Below are 17520 nucleotides of genomic sequence, written 5' to 3' on the forward strand. Positions count from 1 at the left end.
GCTCCAGTTCCTCCAGTGAAATTTGGCACTACTACTATTTATTATTTCTATAGTGCTACCAGATGCACGCAGCATTATACATTAAAAACACAAGAGATGGTCCTTGCTCAAAAGAACTTACAATCCATTTAAGACAGACATACAGAACAAAGGTGAATCTACATATGTTCAGGTATGGAATTATAGAGGGAATGATGAGGTTGAGAAAGTAGGGAACTACAGAGAGAATGACAAACAGATGTGGGTGCTTTACAAGTTGGTAGGGTTAGGACTTAAATGCAGCTTTGAAAAAGTGGCCTAAGATGTCCCTCCAAGATGATGGAACCCAGTCTCTATAGCTAAAGTATGTAACCAGCAGAACAAAATGCTGGAGCTCAAAGGAGTTCAGTGGTGCCAGAAACCCCCATCACTCTCCACTCCCCCTGAGTATGGACCCAGGGATGAAGCCACAGATATCAGCCTCACCTTCAAAGTCCTGATAGGGGCTATGCAAGCTCCTGACTGCAGAAACACTGCAGCAAGCTCCTTGCTCCTTTTAGTGTTTCTTTAAACACAAAAAACTGAACCTTAATTCCCCTGGACAAACTCAAGGGAATAAAGCATGTCCTCTAAATGTTTATACATAGATATATCTAACTGAGAGCTGCCCTTGGGATCCAGGAAGGAGAGGAAAGAGAAACCCTGCAACATCTCTCTTCTCTCTGATGGTTGTGAATCTGCAGTGTTCACTACCTGTGGGTTTCATCAGCCTGTCTATGGACAAACCCCTGGAGAGCTGAGGCCATAGTCTGTGATCCCGGGAGTTGAGCTTTTTTCCTATGTCATATTGCATATCCTACCTACCATTTGCTAGAGGTAGGCAAATACTGAAGAATACCAGTCCCTTATACCAATGATGTCACTGGAATAGTTTCAGTTTCTCAACCTCCATTTGCTGATCGGGAAGGGGCACAACCTATGTATGTGGGCTGATCTAACGCAATGAAAAGGAAGGAGAAATTAGGTTCTTACCTGCTAATTTTCTTTCTGTTAGCTTGTAGACCAGTATAGTTCCTTACGGATGGGTATTATACCTCACTGCTACCAGCAGGTGGAGACTGAGATCAAACTTGTATATCAGTACAGATTCCCCTCTACTAATCCAGTCTGCCGAATAGACAAGCAGAATCTAGGAAAATTCTTAACTTAACAATAGTAAAATACACTGCAAACAAGAGTGTAAAAACAACAAACATCTGTAAACAACTGTTGGAACATGTGTAGAACTGAGTCCTGGAGATAAAACATCCCCACAGCTCACCAGCTAAGCTAGTTGAGCCATTGCTGCTGTTCTTAATTCTCCCCGGCCCTAGAAAAATACTAGAACCTGCAGAAAAATTCAACATAAGAACATAAGAAATGCCTTCACCGGATCAGACCATAGGTCCATCTAGACCGGCGACCCGTGCACGCAGAGGCTAGGTTAGGTGTTCCTGATGAATACCTTGTTTACCCGTATCCCTCAATGTGATTCTCAAGGTGTGCATCCAACTTGCCCTTGAATCCCCGAATGGTGGTCTCCGCCACAACCTCCTCCGGGAGAGCTTTCCAAGCGTCCACCACTCGCTGTGTGAAACAGAACTTCCTGACATTTGTCCTGGGCCTGTCGCCCCTCAGTTTCAGTCCATGTCCTCTTGTCCAAGTCACATTTGACAACGTGAATAATGATGCTTCTTGCTCTATTTTGTCGAATCCTTTTAGTATTTTAAAAGTCTCTATCATATCCCCTCGCAATCTTCTCTTTTCGAGGGTGAACAATCCCGTTCCTTGTAGCTCAGATTCTCCATACCTTTTACTAGCTTCGTGGCTCTCCTCTGCACGTGAGCAAAAACCCGCAATCACCGCACAAAGACAGATAGGATGGGGAACTATACCGGTCTACAAGCTAACAGAAAGAAAATTAGCAGGTAAGAATCTAATTTCTCCTTATGTATCGCTTGATAGACTGGTATAGTTCCTTACGGATGGGACGTACCAAAGCAATACCCATCAAGGGTGGGACCCTCGAAGGGCCGAAACCAGAATACGTTCATCGAACACCGCGTCCCAACATGCTTGAACATCTACACGGTAGTGTCGGACAAAGGAATACAGAGAAGACCAGACTTCAGCCTTGCAGACTGGAGGCACTAGAGAAGATTCAGCCCAAGAAGCTGCCTGACCCCTAGTGGAATGAGCCTTGAGAAATTCTGGAATAGACTTCTTCTTCAGAAGATAAGCAGAAGCAATAGTCTCCTTGATCCAGCGTTCAATAGTAGCCTTAGAAGCACCATCCCCCTTACAAGGACCCGCTAGAAGGACAAAGAGATGATCTGATTTCCTGATCTCCTGGGTCCTCTGCACATAAGAGCGAAGGACCCGACAGACATCCAACTTGCGCAGCTGTCTTTGCTCAGAAGAGCCCTCCTGACTACCCAACACCGGGAGGACTACAGATTGATTGACATGAAAAGGAGAAAATACTTTTGGCAGAAAAGAAGGAACAGGCCTCAAGACAACCCGCTCCCTAGAAAACTCCAAGAAGGGAGCCCTACAAGAGAAAGCCTGCAGCTCAGAAACACGTCTAGCTGAAGTAATGGCCACCAAGAAGACCGCTTTAAGAGTAAGGTCCTTCAAAGAGCAGTCGCCCAACGGTTATAAAGGAGGGCGCACTAGAACTGACAGAACCAGATTCAGATCTCAAGAAGGAAAAGAGGGCTGCATGGGTGGCCTGAGCAACTTGGCCACCCGCAAGAAGTGAATCACATCAGGAATGGCAGTCAAACGCTGACCTTTCACTAACCCCAGAAAGGTTGACAAGACCGCAAGCTGAACCTGGAGAGAAGACCAAGCCAGCCCCCTCTCCAGACCATCCTGCAAGAACTCTAAGATGTTAGGCAGGGAAGCACAAAAAGAGACCACTCCACACGCATCACACCAGTCCTCAAATAGATGCCAAACCTTCACATAAACCCAAGAGGTGGCAAGCCTCCGGGTCTCCAAGAGAGTTCAGATCACTTTATCTGAATACCCCTTCTTACCTAGGCAACCCCTTTCAAGAGCCAAGCCAGATCGAACATTGGAATAGGACCCTGAGTCAGAAGGTCGTCCAAGAGTGGCAGAGGAAGAGGATCCGTGTACCATGGTACGTCAAGGCCAATCCGGAGCCACCAGAACCACGAGACCCGGATGGTAAATTATGTGGAGAAGAACTCTGCCCACTAATGGCCATGGAGGGAACACATACAACAGCTCCTCCGTTAGCCATGGTTGAACCAGAGCATCCAGGACCTCTGCCTGACCGTCTCTGCGACAACTGAAGAAGCAGGGTGTTTTGGCATTGACACCTGTGGCCATCAAGTCCATGAGGGGCTGACCCCAAAACTGCACTATCAACTGAAAGGCCACCTGGCTTAGACACCAATCTCCGGGATCTAGCATGTGACGACTTAGGAAGTCCACTTGAACATTCTCCACACCGGCTATGTGGGATGCTGATATTTCTTGAAGGTGCGGCTCCATCCAGAGTCGCCTCCTGTGCCACCAAAGTGCTCCTGGTTCCCCCCTGATGATTGACATAGACCACTGCCGTGGCATTGTCCAACAGAACCCTGACTGACTTGCCCATCAGAAAGGACTGGAAGGCTAGCAACGCCGGATGGATGGCTCTGGTCTCCAAGACACTGATCGACCAAGACGCCTCCTTCTTGGACCAGATGCCCTGAGATGAGTGACCTAAACACTGAGCTCCCCAACCGAAAAGACTGGCATCCGTGAGCAGCACCGTCCACTGCAGCTGGTCCAGACTCGCCCCTTGAACAAGAAGGGGGGGGGGTGGTCTGGAGGCACCAACGAAGACTGCCCCGAGCTAAGCCCGGAAGTGGAACAGGGTGATCCAGACTGTGCCTCTGAGGTGACCACCTCCAAAGAAGAGCATGCTGAAGAGGATGCATGTCGGCCCGTAACCATCTCATGACATTGAGGGAGGCTGCCATCGACCCCAAGACTTGGAGGAAATCCTGCACTCGAGGACACCCAGATGCCATAAGCAGGCGAATATGAGATTGTAATTTGCTTACCTGAGCCTCCGGAAGGAAGACCTTCCCCAAGGAGGTGTCAAACAGGACCCCTAGATATTCCAGGTACTGAGATGGAGACAACTGGCTCTTGGCAAGGTTGACTACCCATCCCAGCGACTGCAGAAACTCCACCACCCGAGCCGTGACCTGAGTGCTCTCCTGGAACGACTTGGCCCGAATCAACCAGTCGTCCAGGTAGGGATGAATAAGAATGTCTTCTCTTCGCAACGCTGTCGCGACGACCACCATCACCTTGGTGAACGTCTGCAAAGTCTTGGCCAGACCAAAGGGAAGTGAACAGAAGTGATAATGTTGCCACAAGATCACAAAGCACAGGAAGCGATGATTGGAGGCCGGAATAGGAATGTGCAAGTAGGCCTCAGTCAGATCTAGAGGTCAGAAACTCCCCCCGGCTGAACCGCCAGAATCACAGATTGCAGAGTTTCCATATGGAAGGAAGGCACGTGAAGAGCCCTGTTGACCCGCTTCAAATCCAGGATGGGTCGAAAGGTCCCTTCTTTCTTTGGCACCACAAAGTAAATCGAGTACCAACCTGTGCCCCACTCCTGTGGGGGAACTGGAACCACTGGGTGGAGATCTAACAATCTTTGAAGGGTTGGCAAAAGGCCTGCTGCTTCCACGCCACCTGCGAGGGAGAAGCTAGAAAACGGTCTGGCAAGGCCTGGGCGAACTGCAGAGCATAGCCGTCCCGGATCACTTTCAGAACCCACTGATTGGACGTGATGTTTGCCCACTTTGGATAAAATTCTTGCAGTCGAGCACCCACCGGAACCAAAATGGGCACCGGCAAGGAGTCACTGGGCAGGACGGGTAGCTGGGGACCCGGGGGGGGGGGGGGGCACTACCTGCACCTTGGTGGGCCCCACAAAAAGACTGCATGCGCTGGAAGAATCTGCCTCTAGAGAGCCCAGAAGATGGAAAAGAGGCAGCCCCTCTACCAGAGCGGAAGCAGCGGAAATCATGCCCATGTCCACAAGCAGCGCCACCTCGAGCCAACGGCCTAGGCCTATCCTCAGGCAAACAAGGCACTTTGGAATCAGTAAGAGTCTGAACCAACCTGTCCAGGTCCTCACTGAACAAGAAAGATCCTTTAAGAGGAAACTTTGTCAACTTAGCTTTGGACACTGAATCCGCTGACCAAGCGCGAAGCTACACAAAGGCCAAAGACTTGGCAGAAGCTCGCAAGAGGTCATACATGGCATCCGAGAGATAAGAAGCACCCAATTCAATTTTGGCAACCTCTTGCTTTGGCAAGTTTCAATTCACCTCTTTACTGTCAAGAACATGCTAGGCCCAACAAAAACATGGCCAAGCCACTAGCCCATCACACATCGCCGCCTGAACCAACAGAGCTTGTCACATCAAAACTCTGTTTAAGGAGAGACTCCAACTTACACTCCTCCGGGTCTTTCAAGGCCGTACCTTAGAAATAGCCGAGACCACTGCATCCACAACAGGTGACTTCAAAGTGTCCCTATCCCCTTCAGGAATGGGATACAGGCGGGCCATAGAGCGCGTAAAACGAAAAGGGGCTTCTGGCATCTGCCACTGAGTGAGCATAATATCCCGAATATCCTGATGCATAGGAAAAGAGCGGGAAGCAGAGCGGATCACCTTAAGCAAGGAGTTCACTGTACACGGGCTCCAACACGGTGTCCTCAAAGTGCAAAACCGAGGAGACCTGCAGAATTAACTCATGAAGCTCTTCCCGCTGAAAAATGCGCATCACAGATGCATCTTCGTCAGCTGGGGGGTGCTCGAACTCCTCACTGGCGGAATCCGGCCCCCCAAGAGGATCCTGGAATTCTCCCCAAGGGTCCAGGTCCTCATCAAGTAAATCTTGCTCCTCTGGATAAAAATCCTCATCCCTAGGGCATTTGGATGAGAGAGGAGTAGAGGGGGAAAAACCCACCACTGTGTGGGGCCGCACCAGGGAAGACGTCGAGGGAACCCTTTTCCCGAGACCCCCGTAGTGGACACGGAACCTTCTGCCGCCAGCACATAATATTTACAAAGTGCCAACAAAAATTCAGGGGGGAAAGACCCCCAGCGGCCCTAAGGGACTCCCTGCTCCAGTAGGGGACCCTGCCATACCTTGCCCCTGTATTTCCAGAACAGGGGGGAAGGTCACCTGAGGTTACAGAAATGAAGGAGGAGGTTCCCGCCAAAATTGGACCCGAGACTGCCAAAATCAGAGCTCCTGCAGATTGCCACGTCTGAAAAGCCTAGGACTTTCCCGACACTAAGGCCAAGGAACCGACCAACGCGAAAAGGGAATCCCCAGCAGTTACGGCGGCAAGGGAATCCTTTTTTCCCTGACCGTTGGCGGCTGGGGAACCCTCTGTGTAGGCGACGGAGGAAGCCCGGGCTTTCCCACAATCCGAACCCAATTCGCGAGGTACCTGCAGCTGGGTGCCCTGGCCGCCGGAATCCGCTGCCGACGATGTTTCCTCACTGCTCCGGCCTGCACAATGCTTGCACAGGCTGGCTGTGAGTACCTCGCGTCTGGAGCACAATGAGCACTTTTTCCCTTTAAAAGAGCTCATTGTGCTGAAAACTGCCCTAGCTGTAAGAAAAGTGCTGGTTAATTGAGAAAAACACAGAAAAAGGCAGTTATAAAGGGAAATTAGCCCTTTAGACCGGCACACCTCAGGATTTTGGTGATTTTTTGTTTTTTTTTTCTACAGAACAGACTCCATGGCTCTCAAAGCTGGAGGGCTGACCAACCAGGGGGCCAGGCTGCCGGCTGAGGCACCTCTACAAAAATATGGGAAGGTGAAGGGAGGGACCCAGCACAAGACCCGCCGGGTTTAACATCCCTGAGGTCAGACGGATCCCCAAACAGGACCTGCCCAAACTCTATCCGGCACAAAAAAGGGGAACCAGGAGTCCAAACACAAAAATCCAACAGTGCTAAGAGGGGAGCCAAAATTAGCCTACCACTCTGCTACCAGAGACTGAGGAAGACTGGATTAGTAGAGGGGAAGCTGTACTGATATACAAGTTTGATTTCAGTCTCCACCTGCTGGTAGCAGTGAAGTATAATACCCATCCGTAAGGAACTATACCAGTCTATCAAGCGATACAGAAATACCCTTTGATTAAATCAGACTAAATGTGGCATCAGAACTGCAACAAGAGACCATTTTTCTTTGCTTAACTTACTTTCCCACATGCTCGACAATGGTGTCTTCTTTTAGTGAACGTAAACTTGACTTGGCAGTTCATGCAATTTGGAGCTTCCACATCTGGTACCCAGGAAGGTTGTTTCTGTCCTAAAATTGTCCCTTTATGGGCACTTTCCTCATTTGATGCAATCTGCTGCTTTTCTGTGCTATCAGACACAGATTCTAGTTCCACTTTTAAGTTGCTTTCTATTCCAGAATCATTAACACTAGGACTTAAATCAGTGCCAGAAGGTATAACACTTGGAGTGCCATAATCCATCTGTTGCTGCTCATTTCTGGTTTCTACCAAACTCTGTTTAAGTGACTTACTGAGCTCTGTCTCACATGCAGTTTTTGGTCTGGCACCTCCAGTGTTTATGGCTTGATTAAGAGCATTGTGAGACAGTATTTTTTCAGTTTCAGTTTTATGGTTAACACACTGGGTGTTTCCAGTCAAAGATATTGATAAGCTATCCAACTTGCATTCATCATTTGTCAAGTCAAAAGTCCCGACACCATCAGAAACCACTGTGTCCTGTGCCTGAGTATCAAGTTTTACATTTGTATCATAAACTTTTGGTACATCCAGATCATTGCCATCATCATTAGCCTCATCTCTCTTTATTAAAGATACCTGATTTGCATCAGACATTGAAACATTATCTATGTGAGGTTTTGAATTATGCTGTATGGTCTGTTCATTTAGGAAAGCATCAAGTTCTGCATCACTGATTAACATATCACACTGAAACATGTCTTCATCAGCAGTCAGCAAGGCCTGACTAATGGCTTCCTCTACTGTCGACACATCCTCCTTATAATAAATATCAGGCTGATAAGTATCACTGCTAGTGAAATTACTTTCTGACTCTGCTGCACTAGGAAAAGCAGCAATTTCTTTAGAAGATTCCTCCTTAGTTATTACTTTCCCCCATCTCTCATTCCTACCCATTTCACCACCTCTGTCCTCTCCCACAAAAGTTTGGTTGATTTTGCCCAAATTTTCCTCTTTCTCCGCAACAGAAGATGAATCCATTTGCCCATAGGATACCCAATCAGGAAGCAGATCATTTGATGTGGTTTCATGCATGGTGACAGCATTACTGACAACCCTTTCTTTCTCCTGTGGGGTTAGGCCATGTTCTTTGTCATCCGTTACAACCAACGAACCACACATTGAGATGGCAAGTGGAATACAGGACAGTGATGGCTGATCATCCTCCGTTGATGGACATGAGGTTAATGAACTATCTTCTAACATTTCACTGGTATCATTGCCACTGTATACGCTTCTAATTTTATCTTGATATTGTTCCTTTTCTAAAGTTACAAATCCTTTTTCACATAGCGAAACATCAGATGAGTTGCCCTCTTTCAGCCTCAAAGCTATATACTCTTCACATAAATCACCTCTCTTTGAAAGCACAGAAGACATGGCTCCTATGCTTGTGTGTTCTTTAGGCTCAGTTTTTACACCACTTCTCTCTGAGTTTTTTTCATTATTTATTAAACTGTTGGTATTTTCTTTCACTAGAGATTCAAGAGATAATTCTGTATTTATTCCTTCATCTTTGGAGTTTGCCATGTTTAGATTTCCTGTTGTAACACCAATATTGTTAATATTTTCGTCTCGATGGTTCTTTGTGAATTCTGTCCTACTTTTAGAAACATAGAGCTCAGAGACTTCTGTGCTGATGCAACCAGCTGTTTCTAAGTCCTGTAGACTTAATGTGCATGCTTTAAAGGGCCCTGCCTCTGACAAAAAAGCCTCTGTAATATTTTGCTCTACTGGGCCTGAAGAGCTGCTGTCCTCTTTTGATGAAACAGGCAGAGTAGCTGGTAAAGGGGATAAATCAAAGCCAAGCAAACAGTCTTTATGAGATAGGAGGTTCTCAGGCTGCAACTCTTGCTCATCTTTAGAAGCAGTTGCAAGGATTAAATTGCCAGTGTCACTGATGAGATCACAGACTGGCACACTGCACCTCCCCAAACTTGAAGGCTGTACTTCATTCGAGGTGCTGCTATCCACTGTAGAAAGGAGATCTAGTCCCATAACGTTTCTCTCATACTGTGCAGAAGCTGCCAGTTCACCAATGATTGTTTTATCAACTGTTTTATCTAATTTCTGATGCAGTTTTAGTGCAGTGCTGTCCATGAGACTGTGCTGCAAAGTGAATGCTTGGCTTTCTAGTTCCAGGTGATGCAGTGCTGAAGGGAAGAGATGGTGGACTGTACTGCACAAGCTTACCGCTGCTCTGCTGCAATCAACTTCATCTAGACAAAAATACAAATACCCTTATAAGTGAATACAATTGATTAAAAAATCAGATTTATTTATAACTGGTGTTAATATGTATTATTTATGCAGCATGGTTGTGCGATTGTGAAAGAATAGATAAGAACATAAGACTTGCCACTGCTGAGTCAGACCAATGGTCCATCATGCCCAGCAGTCCGCTCACGCGGCGGCCCTCTAGTCTAAGACCAGCACCCTAACTGAGACTAGCCCTACCAGCGCACGTTCTTGTTCAACAGAAACTTGTCTAACTTTGTCTTGAATCCTTGGAGGGTGTTTTCCCCTATAACAGCCTCTGGAAGGGCGTTCCAGCTTTCTACCACATGGTTAACAAGTTCCAGCCCCTGTAAAACAAAAATCAAGCATACAAATATGGGGGTTTTGTGCCTTGTTTCACATGAAAAACCAAGTGGTAGCTGGGTATGGTGACCACATAGCTCTATGTCCATGTCCAGGGGGTCAAGTACTGTTATCCCATTGCATGAACAAGTTTCTACTTCTACTTTTCGTAGGGAACCCATGTATCTATGATAGGTAAAGAATGATGGTGTTGGAAGATTTTAATTGATTTTGGAACGACAACCAATTTCAGGAAAATTAATACTAAGGGGCCCTTTTACTAAAGCTTAACGCATGCTAAATGATAAGAAGCCCATTTTATACCTATGAGTTTCTTAGCATTAAAGTGCACTAAGCTTTATAAAAAAGTGTTTTTAAGTAATAATAAATATACACAACCCATAATTAAAAGCACCTTTAACCCTACTATGGTCAGTTTGAACTAAGAAAAGGTGATCTTAAAGCAATGGTAGTTGTTTTTTCTACAATTTTATATAATGATGCACAAATAGAGTTCTTTACATTTATTTTCTGCTATTTTACTATGGCTTAGTCAGCACATACTTGATTCCTATGACTGAATTCTCATCTACTAAAAACAAAAGCCTACAAAATTCAAGGTAGCATCAAGGGAATGACCAACCTGTGCTCTGCTCAAAGTCATCCAGTAGCTTATCCAGGTCACAAACAGCTGCTTTGAAATAACTGTCCATTCTATTTCTGGATCTGGAATGAATTTAGCCCTTTTGGTTCTAGAGAATAAATATAGAAATAATTATTCGTATTATTAACAGGTATTATAAAAATATTTCTAATTGTGTTATATAAAATAAATCAAAGGGTATAAGTCAATATTTAATAACTGAAAATGCCACTCATTTATTTTAAGAGAGTAAAGAGATTTTTTCCCCCCTTGACACTGGTAAAGGACTTAGCTAAAAGAGGAAGCTTCTGGTCACTCTCTCAGTTAGCATTTCATAAGCAGCATCAGTAGGTTCTCAGGCTGGGCCCCCGCTATCTGTTGTGACCTGTTGCTTAGGTTTTATCCAGCCCTGTTTATAAAGTCAAGTTATACATAACTGTGCAACTCTGTTGTTCAATCATTTTTATTAATTTCAAAAGAAATAATCCTCTATAATAAAACCCTAATCGTGCATGCGCACTTACAACGGCGTGATCCCTGCCTCCGTGGCCATGTTCGATTTGCGGCCCGTGCAGCGTTTAACGCGGCGGTTTGTCTCCTGCGTTGTGGCGGCGGTGACAGGTGGCGGCGAGAGCAACGGCAGGAGGGTGTCCTTCAGTCTGGACGAAGTGGACCGGTGCGGGTGCTGCGAGGCGTCCTGCTGTCAGAAGAGGTGTTTAGTCGAATGAATAAGTCCTCCCATGCTGGTAAGAATTACAGGATGTTGATTTGATTTGTTATATTGTATTATTATTCACTCCTAATTCTTAAGTCTTGGATCCATTTTTGAGGACTAGTGTGTGATTAAGTTGAGGAATATATTTCTTTGAAGTTTGGGTTTATTTTCAGAATTGAAAGTAATTAATATTATATTTCCTTAATTGCACTTTCTGTACAAGATGAATTGCTTGTTAAATAATGTGAAAATTTATAAAAGAATTACAGGATGTAAATACAGGGAAGTGAAGGAGCAGGAAAATGCTGCTGCACAGGGAAGTGGAGGGGAAGGGTGCAAGACAGACAGACAGACAGAAAGCAGCCGAGGAGAGGAGAGAAAGACAGACAGAAAGCGGCCGAGAGGAGAGAAAGAAAGACAGACTGAAAGCGGCCGAGGAGAGGAGAGAAGAGAAAGAAAGACAGACAGAAAGTGGCCAAGGAGAGAGACAGAAAGAAAGAAAGACAGACAGAAAGCGGCCGAGGAGAGAGACAGAAAGAAAGAATAAAGTACAAGAATAAAGTACACAGCATACCATCCATAACTTCCCATCCCCTAATTGTCAAAGTAGTGCAAAATGGTATCCAACAGTGTAAGAGTAACCCTGTCTAGAATCCAGAGTTGTAATCGCCCGGTGATCCAGTCCAGCCTACTGAATCATTAAAATCCTCCAATGGGCAAAAGTAGGAGCTGAAGACATGAACCAACATTGTAAAATTGCTTTAAGATCCACATAATAGGCCTTATGAACAAATGCTGTACATTCCAATCGCACTGGGACCATTGCAAAGGTCAAAGTAAAGAAAGAAGGAGGATGCACTCTCCAGGTACAATTCCGAAGACGCCCAATCCAAGAAGTAAGCTGACTCCAAAATGCCAATATGTTAGGGCAGTGCCAAAACATGTGTCCCAAGGTGGCATGAAGTGCACCACACTTGGGGCACGTATTTGCAGGTATCAGATGTGCCCAAAAAGCCCTATTGGGCGCAAAGTAGGCTCACAACACAAACTTGTAATAGCATTCTCTGTCCACCGCAGAAACAATCAGGAGGGCACCAAGTCTTATACTCCTTTTCAACAAGTCTGTGGTAATAGGGACTTGTAAATCATGAGTCCATTTGACTGTATAAGTGGCGTAATCCAACTTGCCAACAGACTCCAAAAGATACTGATGATGAAAGCAAAGAAGGATAGGAATCTGCACTGTTAAACATAAGGCTTCAGAAAGCAACTCATGTACTTCGTCCCGCAGTCCATCCCGAGGAAAGGACATAACAAAGTGTTGGAGTTGACGATATGCATACCATTCTGTGGCCAGGAGATGGAAAGAGTCTTCAAGAGTTTGAAAGAATTCCATAACTCCATCCTTCCGTACAACTTGAGAGAGATAACACAAGCTGCTCCTGGACCACCGGCAAAAAGTTTCCTGACAGAGTCCCGGAAGAAAGTTCCCATTATCCACTATTGACAAACAAGTGGTCGTTCGAGGAGAAATGTGCAATAGTTTACATAATCGTTGCCACACAATTCTAGCAGGATTCAAAAATATCACTCCATAGGCAGCAGTACACTTAGGAAGTTTGGCAGCGTGTAGAAGATAACTAAAGTGATATGGAGAATAAGCAGCACATTTAATCGCAGTAAAAGAAAAATAGGCATTCATACAGAACCAATCATTCAGATGTCTCAGCTGACAGGCCAAATTAAATCGTCCCACATGGTCCCTGGGTAACATCAAAACATGCAGGGGAATACGAGGATGCCTCCTCCCCCCCCCCCGAGGAACCCCATAAGAGATCTATGTAAGGAAAGTAAATGTTTATGTTTAACCATCAGAGGCAAAGTCTGCAAGACATATAACCATTGTTATATAAGCATCATATTATAGAGGGCTACTTTCCCCAAAAGAGACAGCGGGTAGGCTCGCCAAGCAGAGAGCCTATGCTTAGCCTTATTCAATAGAGGAAGTATGTTTAAATCATAAAGAAGAGACAAATCATTTAGCAAAATGATCCCCAAATAGCGCAATTAAGGCAACTCTGTTTTAAAATAAGAAGCATAAGATAGTAGCTGATTATAGATTCAGCTGGTTATAGTATATGTTAATTAAACTTTTAAAGCTGATGGTTCTTACCTTGATAATATATTTTCCAGTAGACAGGGATGGTATGCTGAACCAATGGTTTTCCATCTGCTCCTGCGAATCTGTTGCAGGAGATACTGATTAATGTTTTCAGTACTCCTCCTTCTCCCTGCTCTCTGCTGCTCCCAGTCAGTAGGTTTCAAAGCCAGCGACAGCCTTACAGGAGAGAACAGGAAAAGGAGAATGGGAAGACTCCCCCCCAACAAGACTTTGATCTGCTCATAAATATAAACACATAGCTCCTAGACTCGCCATGGAAAGGAACAAAAAATCTTTTATCATCAAAAAGCCATAAGCTGTGGAACTCTGAGGAAAACCCTAAGTAACTATATAAAATGTCTTCCAGTTTACAATAGGTTCAAATTTAGAAAGGTAAGAGATGCAGCTTTCAGGTAGAGTAGCATCGACACTGATGGCGGGAGGTTCAGCATACCATCCCTATCTACTGGAAAAGATATTATCAAGGTAAGAACCTAATCTCTTTTTCCAGTGCAATGGAATGGTATGCAGAACCAAGGGATGTACCTAAGCAGTCCCCAAAACCCCAGGTAAGAGATATAAGCCTGCCCTCCAGACTGAGGCTCCAAAGGAGGGAGTCCTCATGCACTACTACATTCACCCTAAAAAATTTGGTGAAAGTGTGAAGGGACAACCAAGCCGCCACCTGGCAAATCTCATCCGGTGGAATTGTCCTGGCTTCAGTCCAGGAAGAGGCAATCTCTCTCGTCAAATGTGTTCTAAGAATGAAGGGAGGCTATCTACCACAGACAAAGTAGCAAGAGAAATAGCAGACCAGGTAGCCATGGAAGCTGGCCTCCCCTTCTTAGCTGGATCTGCCAACACAAAGAAGTGGTCCAAGAGACAGAAGTCATTCATAACCTCTAGGTAACACAAAATATCTCTCCAGACAGTCAGCACCTTCAAGACTTTGTCCTTCCTCTTAGATCCAGAAGGCTAGAAAGCTGGAAGACAAACTTCCTGGTTGATGTGAAATGCTGAAACTACCTTTGGCAAGAAAGAGGGAACCATCCTCAAGGAGACCCCGGCCTCCATGATATGTAAGTAAGGGTCCCTGCAGAACAAGATTTGCAGCTCAGAGACATGCCTCACAGGTCTGCAACCAGAAACTCACAGTCTTGACAGTCAGATCCATGAAGTTGGAATCTTGCAAGGTCTCAAACAGAGGCTTCAAGAATCCTTCCAGGACAATGTTCAGGTTCCAGGACAGACAGGGCTGGCAAACCAGAGGTAGCAGCCTCAGAGCACCCTTAAAGAATCTGACAACATCCGGGTGCGAAGATAGAGAATATCTGGCACCGTGGGACCAGAAAAAGGAAACTCCAGTCACTTGAACTTTCAGAGAGGAAACTGCCAGCCCCATATCCATACCTTCTTGAAGAAAGGACAGGACAGCGGACACCAAAGATGTAGCAGGGTCCAGCTGCTCCTTGTGGCATTAGCATTGGAAAGTATGCACTACCTCCACAATAAACTTATAATTCTCATGCATATTCATTAGGGCCACCCTGAAAACCAGACTAATTTAAAGTAGTGCAGGTTTAACGATTAGGCAACTAGGTGATCACTTAAGACGTACCTTCTAATGAGGTAGCAAAGAGCAGCTGCAGCCAAAGCAAACAACAGATTCCAAAAGACTAACTCAAAGATCAATCAGTATCCACCAGTAGGGCAGGCAAATTTAAATAGCCCATTTACCCAGGTAAATGGCTTTCAGAAAGTGTGCTGTTTATATATTTTGTAGAATCATTTTGGGAGGGGTAATTTGGAGCTAATCATGACTGTTACATTACATTACATTACATTACATTAGGGATTTCTATTCCGCCATTACCTTGCGGTTCAAGGCGGATTACAAAAGGTTAATTTAAAAAAGACAGAATTACAATGATTAGCTAGAGAGGTAAGTTGTAGATCTTAAGAGCATTTAGAGGTCGTGTTGTTATTGCTGTTTCAGGAATTTCTTGAAAAGTGTGGTTTTTATTTCTTTTCTGAATGTCCTATAGTCTGGGGTGGTCATCAGAAGGTTGGAGATCTGGTTGTCCAGTCTTGCGGCTTGAGTGGCTAGGAGGCCGTCGTGTAGTTTTGTTCTTTTTACTTCTTTGATTGGGGGGGGTATGAATGGGGAGTGCGTTTTTCTGTGTCTGGTACTGGGTGCTTGGATGAGGCGATTGTTCAGGTATGATGGGCTGTTTCCGTGTAGGGTTTTAAATAATATGCAGTAGAGTTTGAAATGGATTCTTTCTTGGATTGGGAGCCAGTGTGAGTTGATGAAGGCTTCAGTGATGTGGTCATGTTTTTTCAATGAGTAGATGAGTCTCAAAGCTGTATTTTGGATTGTTTGGAGTTGTCTTATCGCAGTTGCAGGACATTGAAGGAAGAGTATGTTACAGTAGTCCAATATACCTAGTATTAGGGATTGTACTATAAGTTGGAATTGTGTTCTTTCAAAGAATTTTCGGACTTGTCTCAGGTTTCTCATGATTGCGAATGATTTTTGAATTGTTTTATTTATTTGCGGTTGCATTGTGCAGCATCTGTCTATGGTCATGCCTAGTAGTTTTATGGTGGTTTGGATGGGATATTTGGTTGCGTTTATGTCTAGGTTGGTTGTGGTTTGGATCTTGTCATTTTCTAGGAGGATGAATTTGGTTTTGTCTTGGTTGAGTTTAAGTTTGTGATTTTTCATCCAGGTTGTGACTGCTTCAAGTGTTTGGTGAAGTTTGTCTGTCATGGTAGGTTTAGAATGATCATATGGGACGAGGATGGTGATGTCATCCGCATAACTATAGGAGGTTATGCCTAGATTATCTAGATGCGTTCCTAGAGATGCAGTGTAGAGATTGAAGAGGGTAGGGGATAGTGGAGATCCTTGTGGTACGCCGCAGGGGTTTGACCAGGATTCTGACTTTTCTTTGTTTGATTTTACACTGTAGGTTCTGAGTTTTAGGAATCCTTCAAACCAGGAGTATACTTTATCTGAGATGCCTATTGCATCTAAGATCTGTAGAAGGATGTTGTGGTCTACTAGGTCGAATGCCGCCGATAGGTCCAGTTGTATGAGTAGCATTTTTTTCCCTGTACTAAGTTGTTGTCTGACGGTATCCATAAGGGAGCCTAGTAGTGTCTCTGTGCTGAAGTTTGTTCTGAAGCCTGATTGCATGGGGTGGAGTAGGTTATGGTCCTCTATGTAATTGGTGAGGAGTTTGGCTACTAGGCCTTCTATAATTTTGACATATAGCGGAATTGAGGCTATAGGTCTAAAGTTAGATGGGAGGTTTTGTGGTGCTTTTGGGTCTTTTTGGATTGGGGTGATGACAATTTCGCTGAGATCAGCAGGGAATGTGCCTTCTGTGAGCGTGAATTGGATCCATTGTAGAGTTATAGTGCGGAATTTTACACTAGAGGTGGTAAGGAGATATGAGGGGCAATGGTTGAGGTCACAGGAGGCATGGCTGTATTTTTTGTAGAATTTGTTGAATTCTGACCATTGTATGTTAGGGAATTGAGTCCAAATTCTGTCTGCTGCGATTGCCTCTTTTCCTGTAGGGTGGGTTGTGATTGGATTTTGATGGGATGGGTTAAGGATGAGTGTGGCTCTGGTGTTGGTGATTTTGTTCTTGAAGTGTTCTGCTAAGAGGGTGGGTGATGGTGGAGGTGTGTTCGTGGAGGTTGTGTATGGTTTGGTGTCTGTTAATTCTTTCAGGATTTGGAATATTTTTTTGGAATCTTGGGTTTCCGTGCCTATGAGGTTAGTATAGTAGCTTTTCCTCTTATCTTTTAGTAGATTTTTGTATTGTTTGTTGATTTTTTTCCAGTCGGTTTTTGTTTGATCTTGGTTCTTTTTTCTCCATTTTCTTTCTAATCTTCTACACTGTCTTTTGAGTTGGAGTAATTCATTATCAAACCATTGGTCTGATTTCCTGCTGTTGAATTTAGTTTATCAAAGCCTTAGGTATTCTGAAATATAAAATTGAGGAAGGGCACCAGAATGAATGTGCACCCAAGGTACCTAATATCCTTGGACCAGTTCTGTTTTCAG

The 17520-nt window shown here is 44.8% G+C and overlaps 1 protein-coding gene across 3 annotated transcripts in view; it reads right to left on the reverse strand.

Annotated features, from left to right (window-relative positions):
- ZFYVE16 (zinc finger FYVE-type containing 16) overlaps nt 1–17520 on the reverse strand; it is a 173703-nt gene that overhangs the window by 144927 nt on the left and 11256 nt on the right. For all 3 annotated transcript variants that reach the window (XM_033926351.1, XM_033926269.1, XM_033926441.1), the window contains exons 2-3: nt 10564–10672; nt 7284–9559 (exon numbers count right to left, since the gene is read on the reverse strand). In XM_033926351.1, coding sequence (XP_033782242.1) covers nt 7284–9559; nt 10564–10633 — 2346 coding nt within the window. In that variant the 5' untranslated portion in view covers nt 10634–10672. The remainder of the gene's footprint in view (nt 1–7283; nt 9560–10563; nt 10673–17520) is intronic.

This window comes from Geotrypetes seraphini, chromosome 1 (genome assembly GCF_902459505.1).
Source record: "Geotrypetes seraphini chromosome 1, aGeoSer1.1, whole genome shotgun sequence".
NCBI lineage: Eukaryota > Metazoa > Chordata > Amphibia > Gymnophiona > Dermophiidae > Geotrypetes > Geotrypetes seraphini.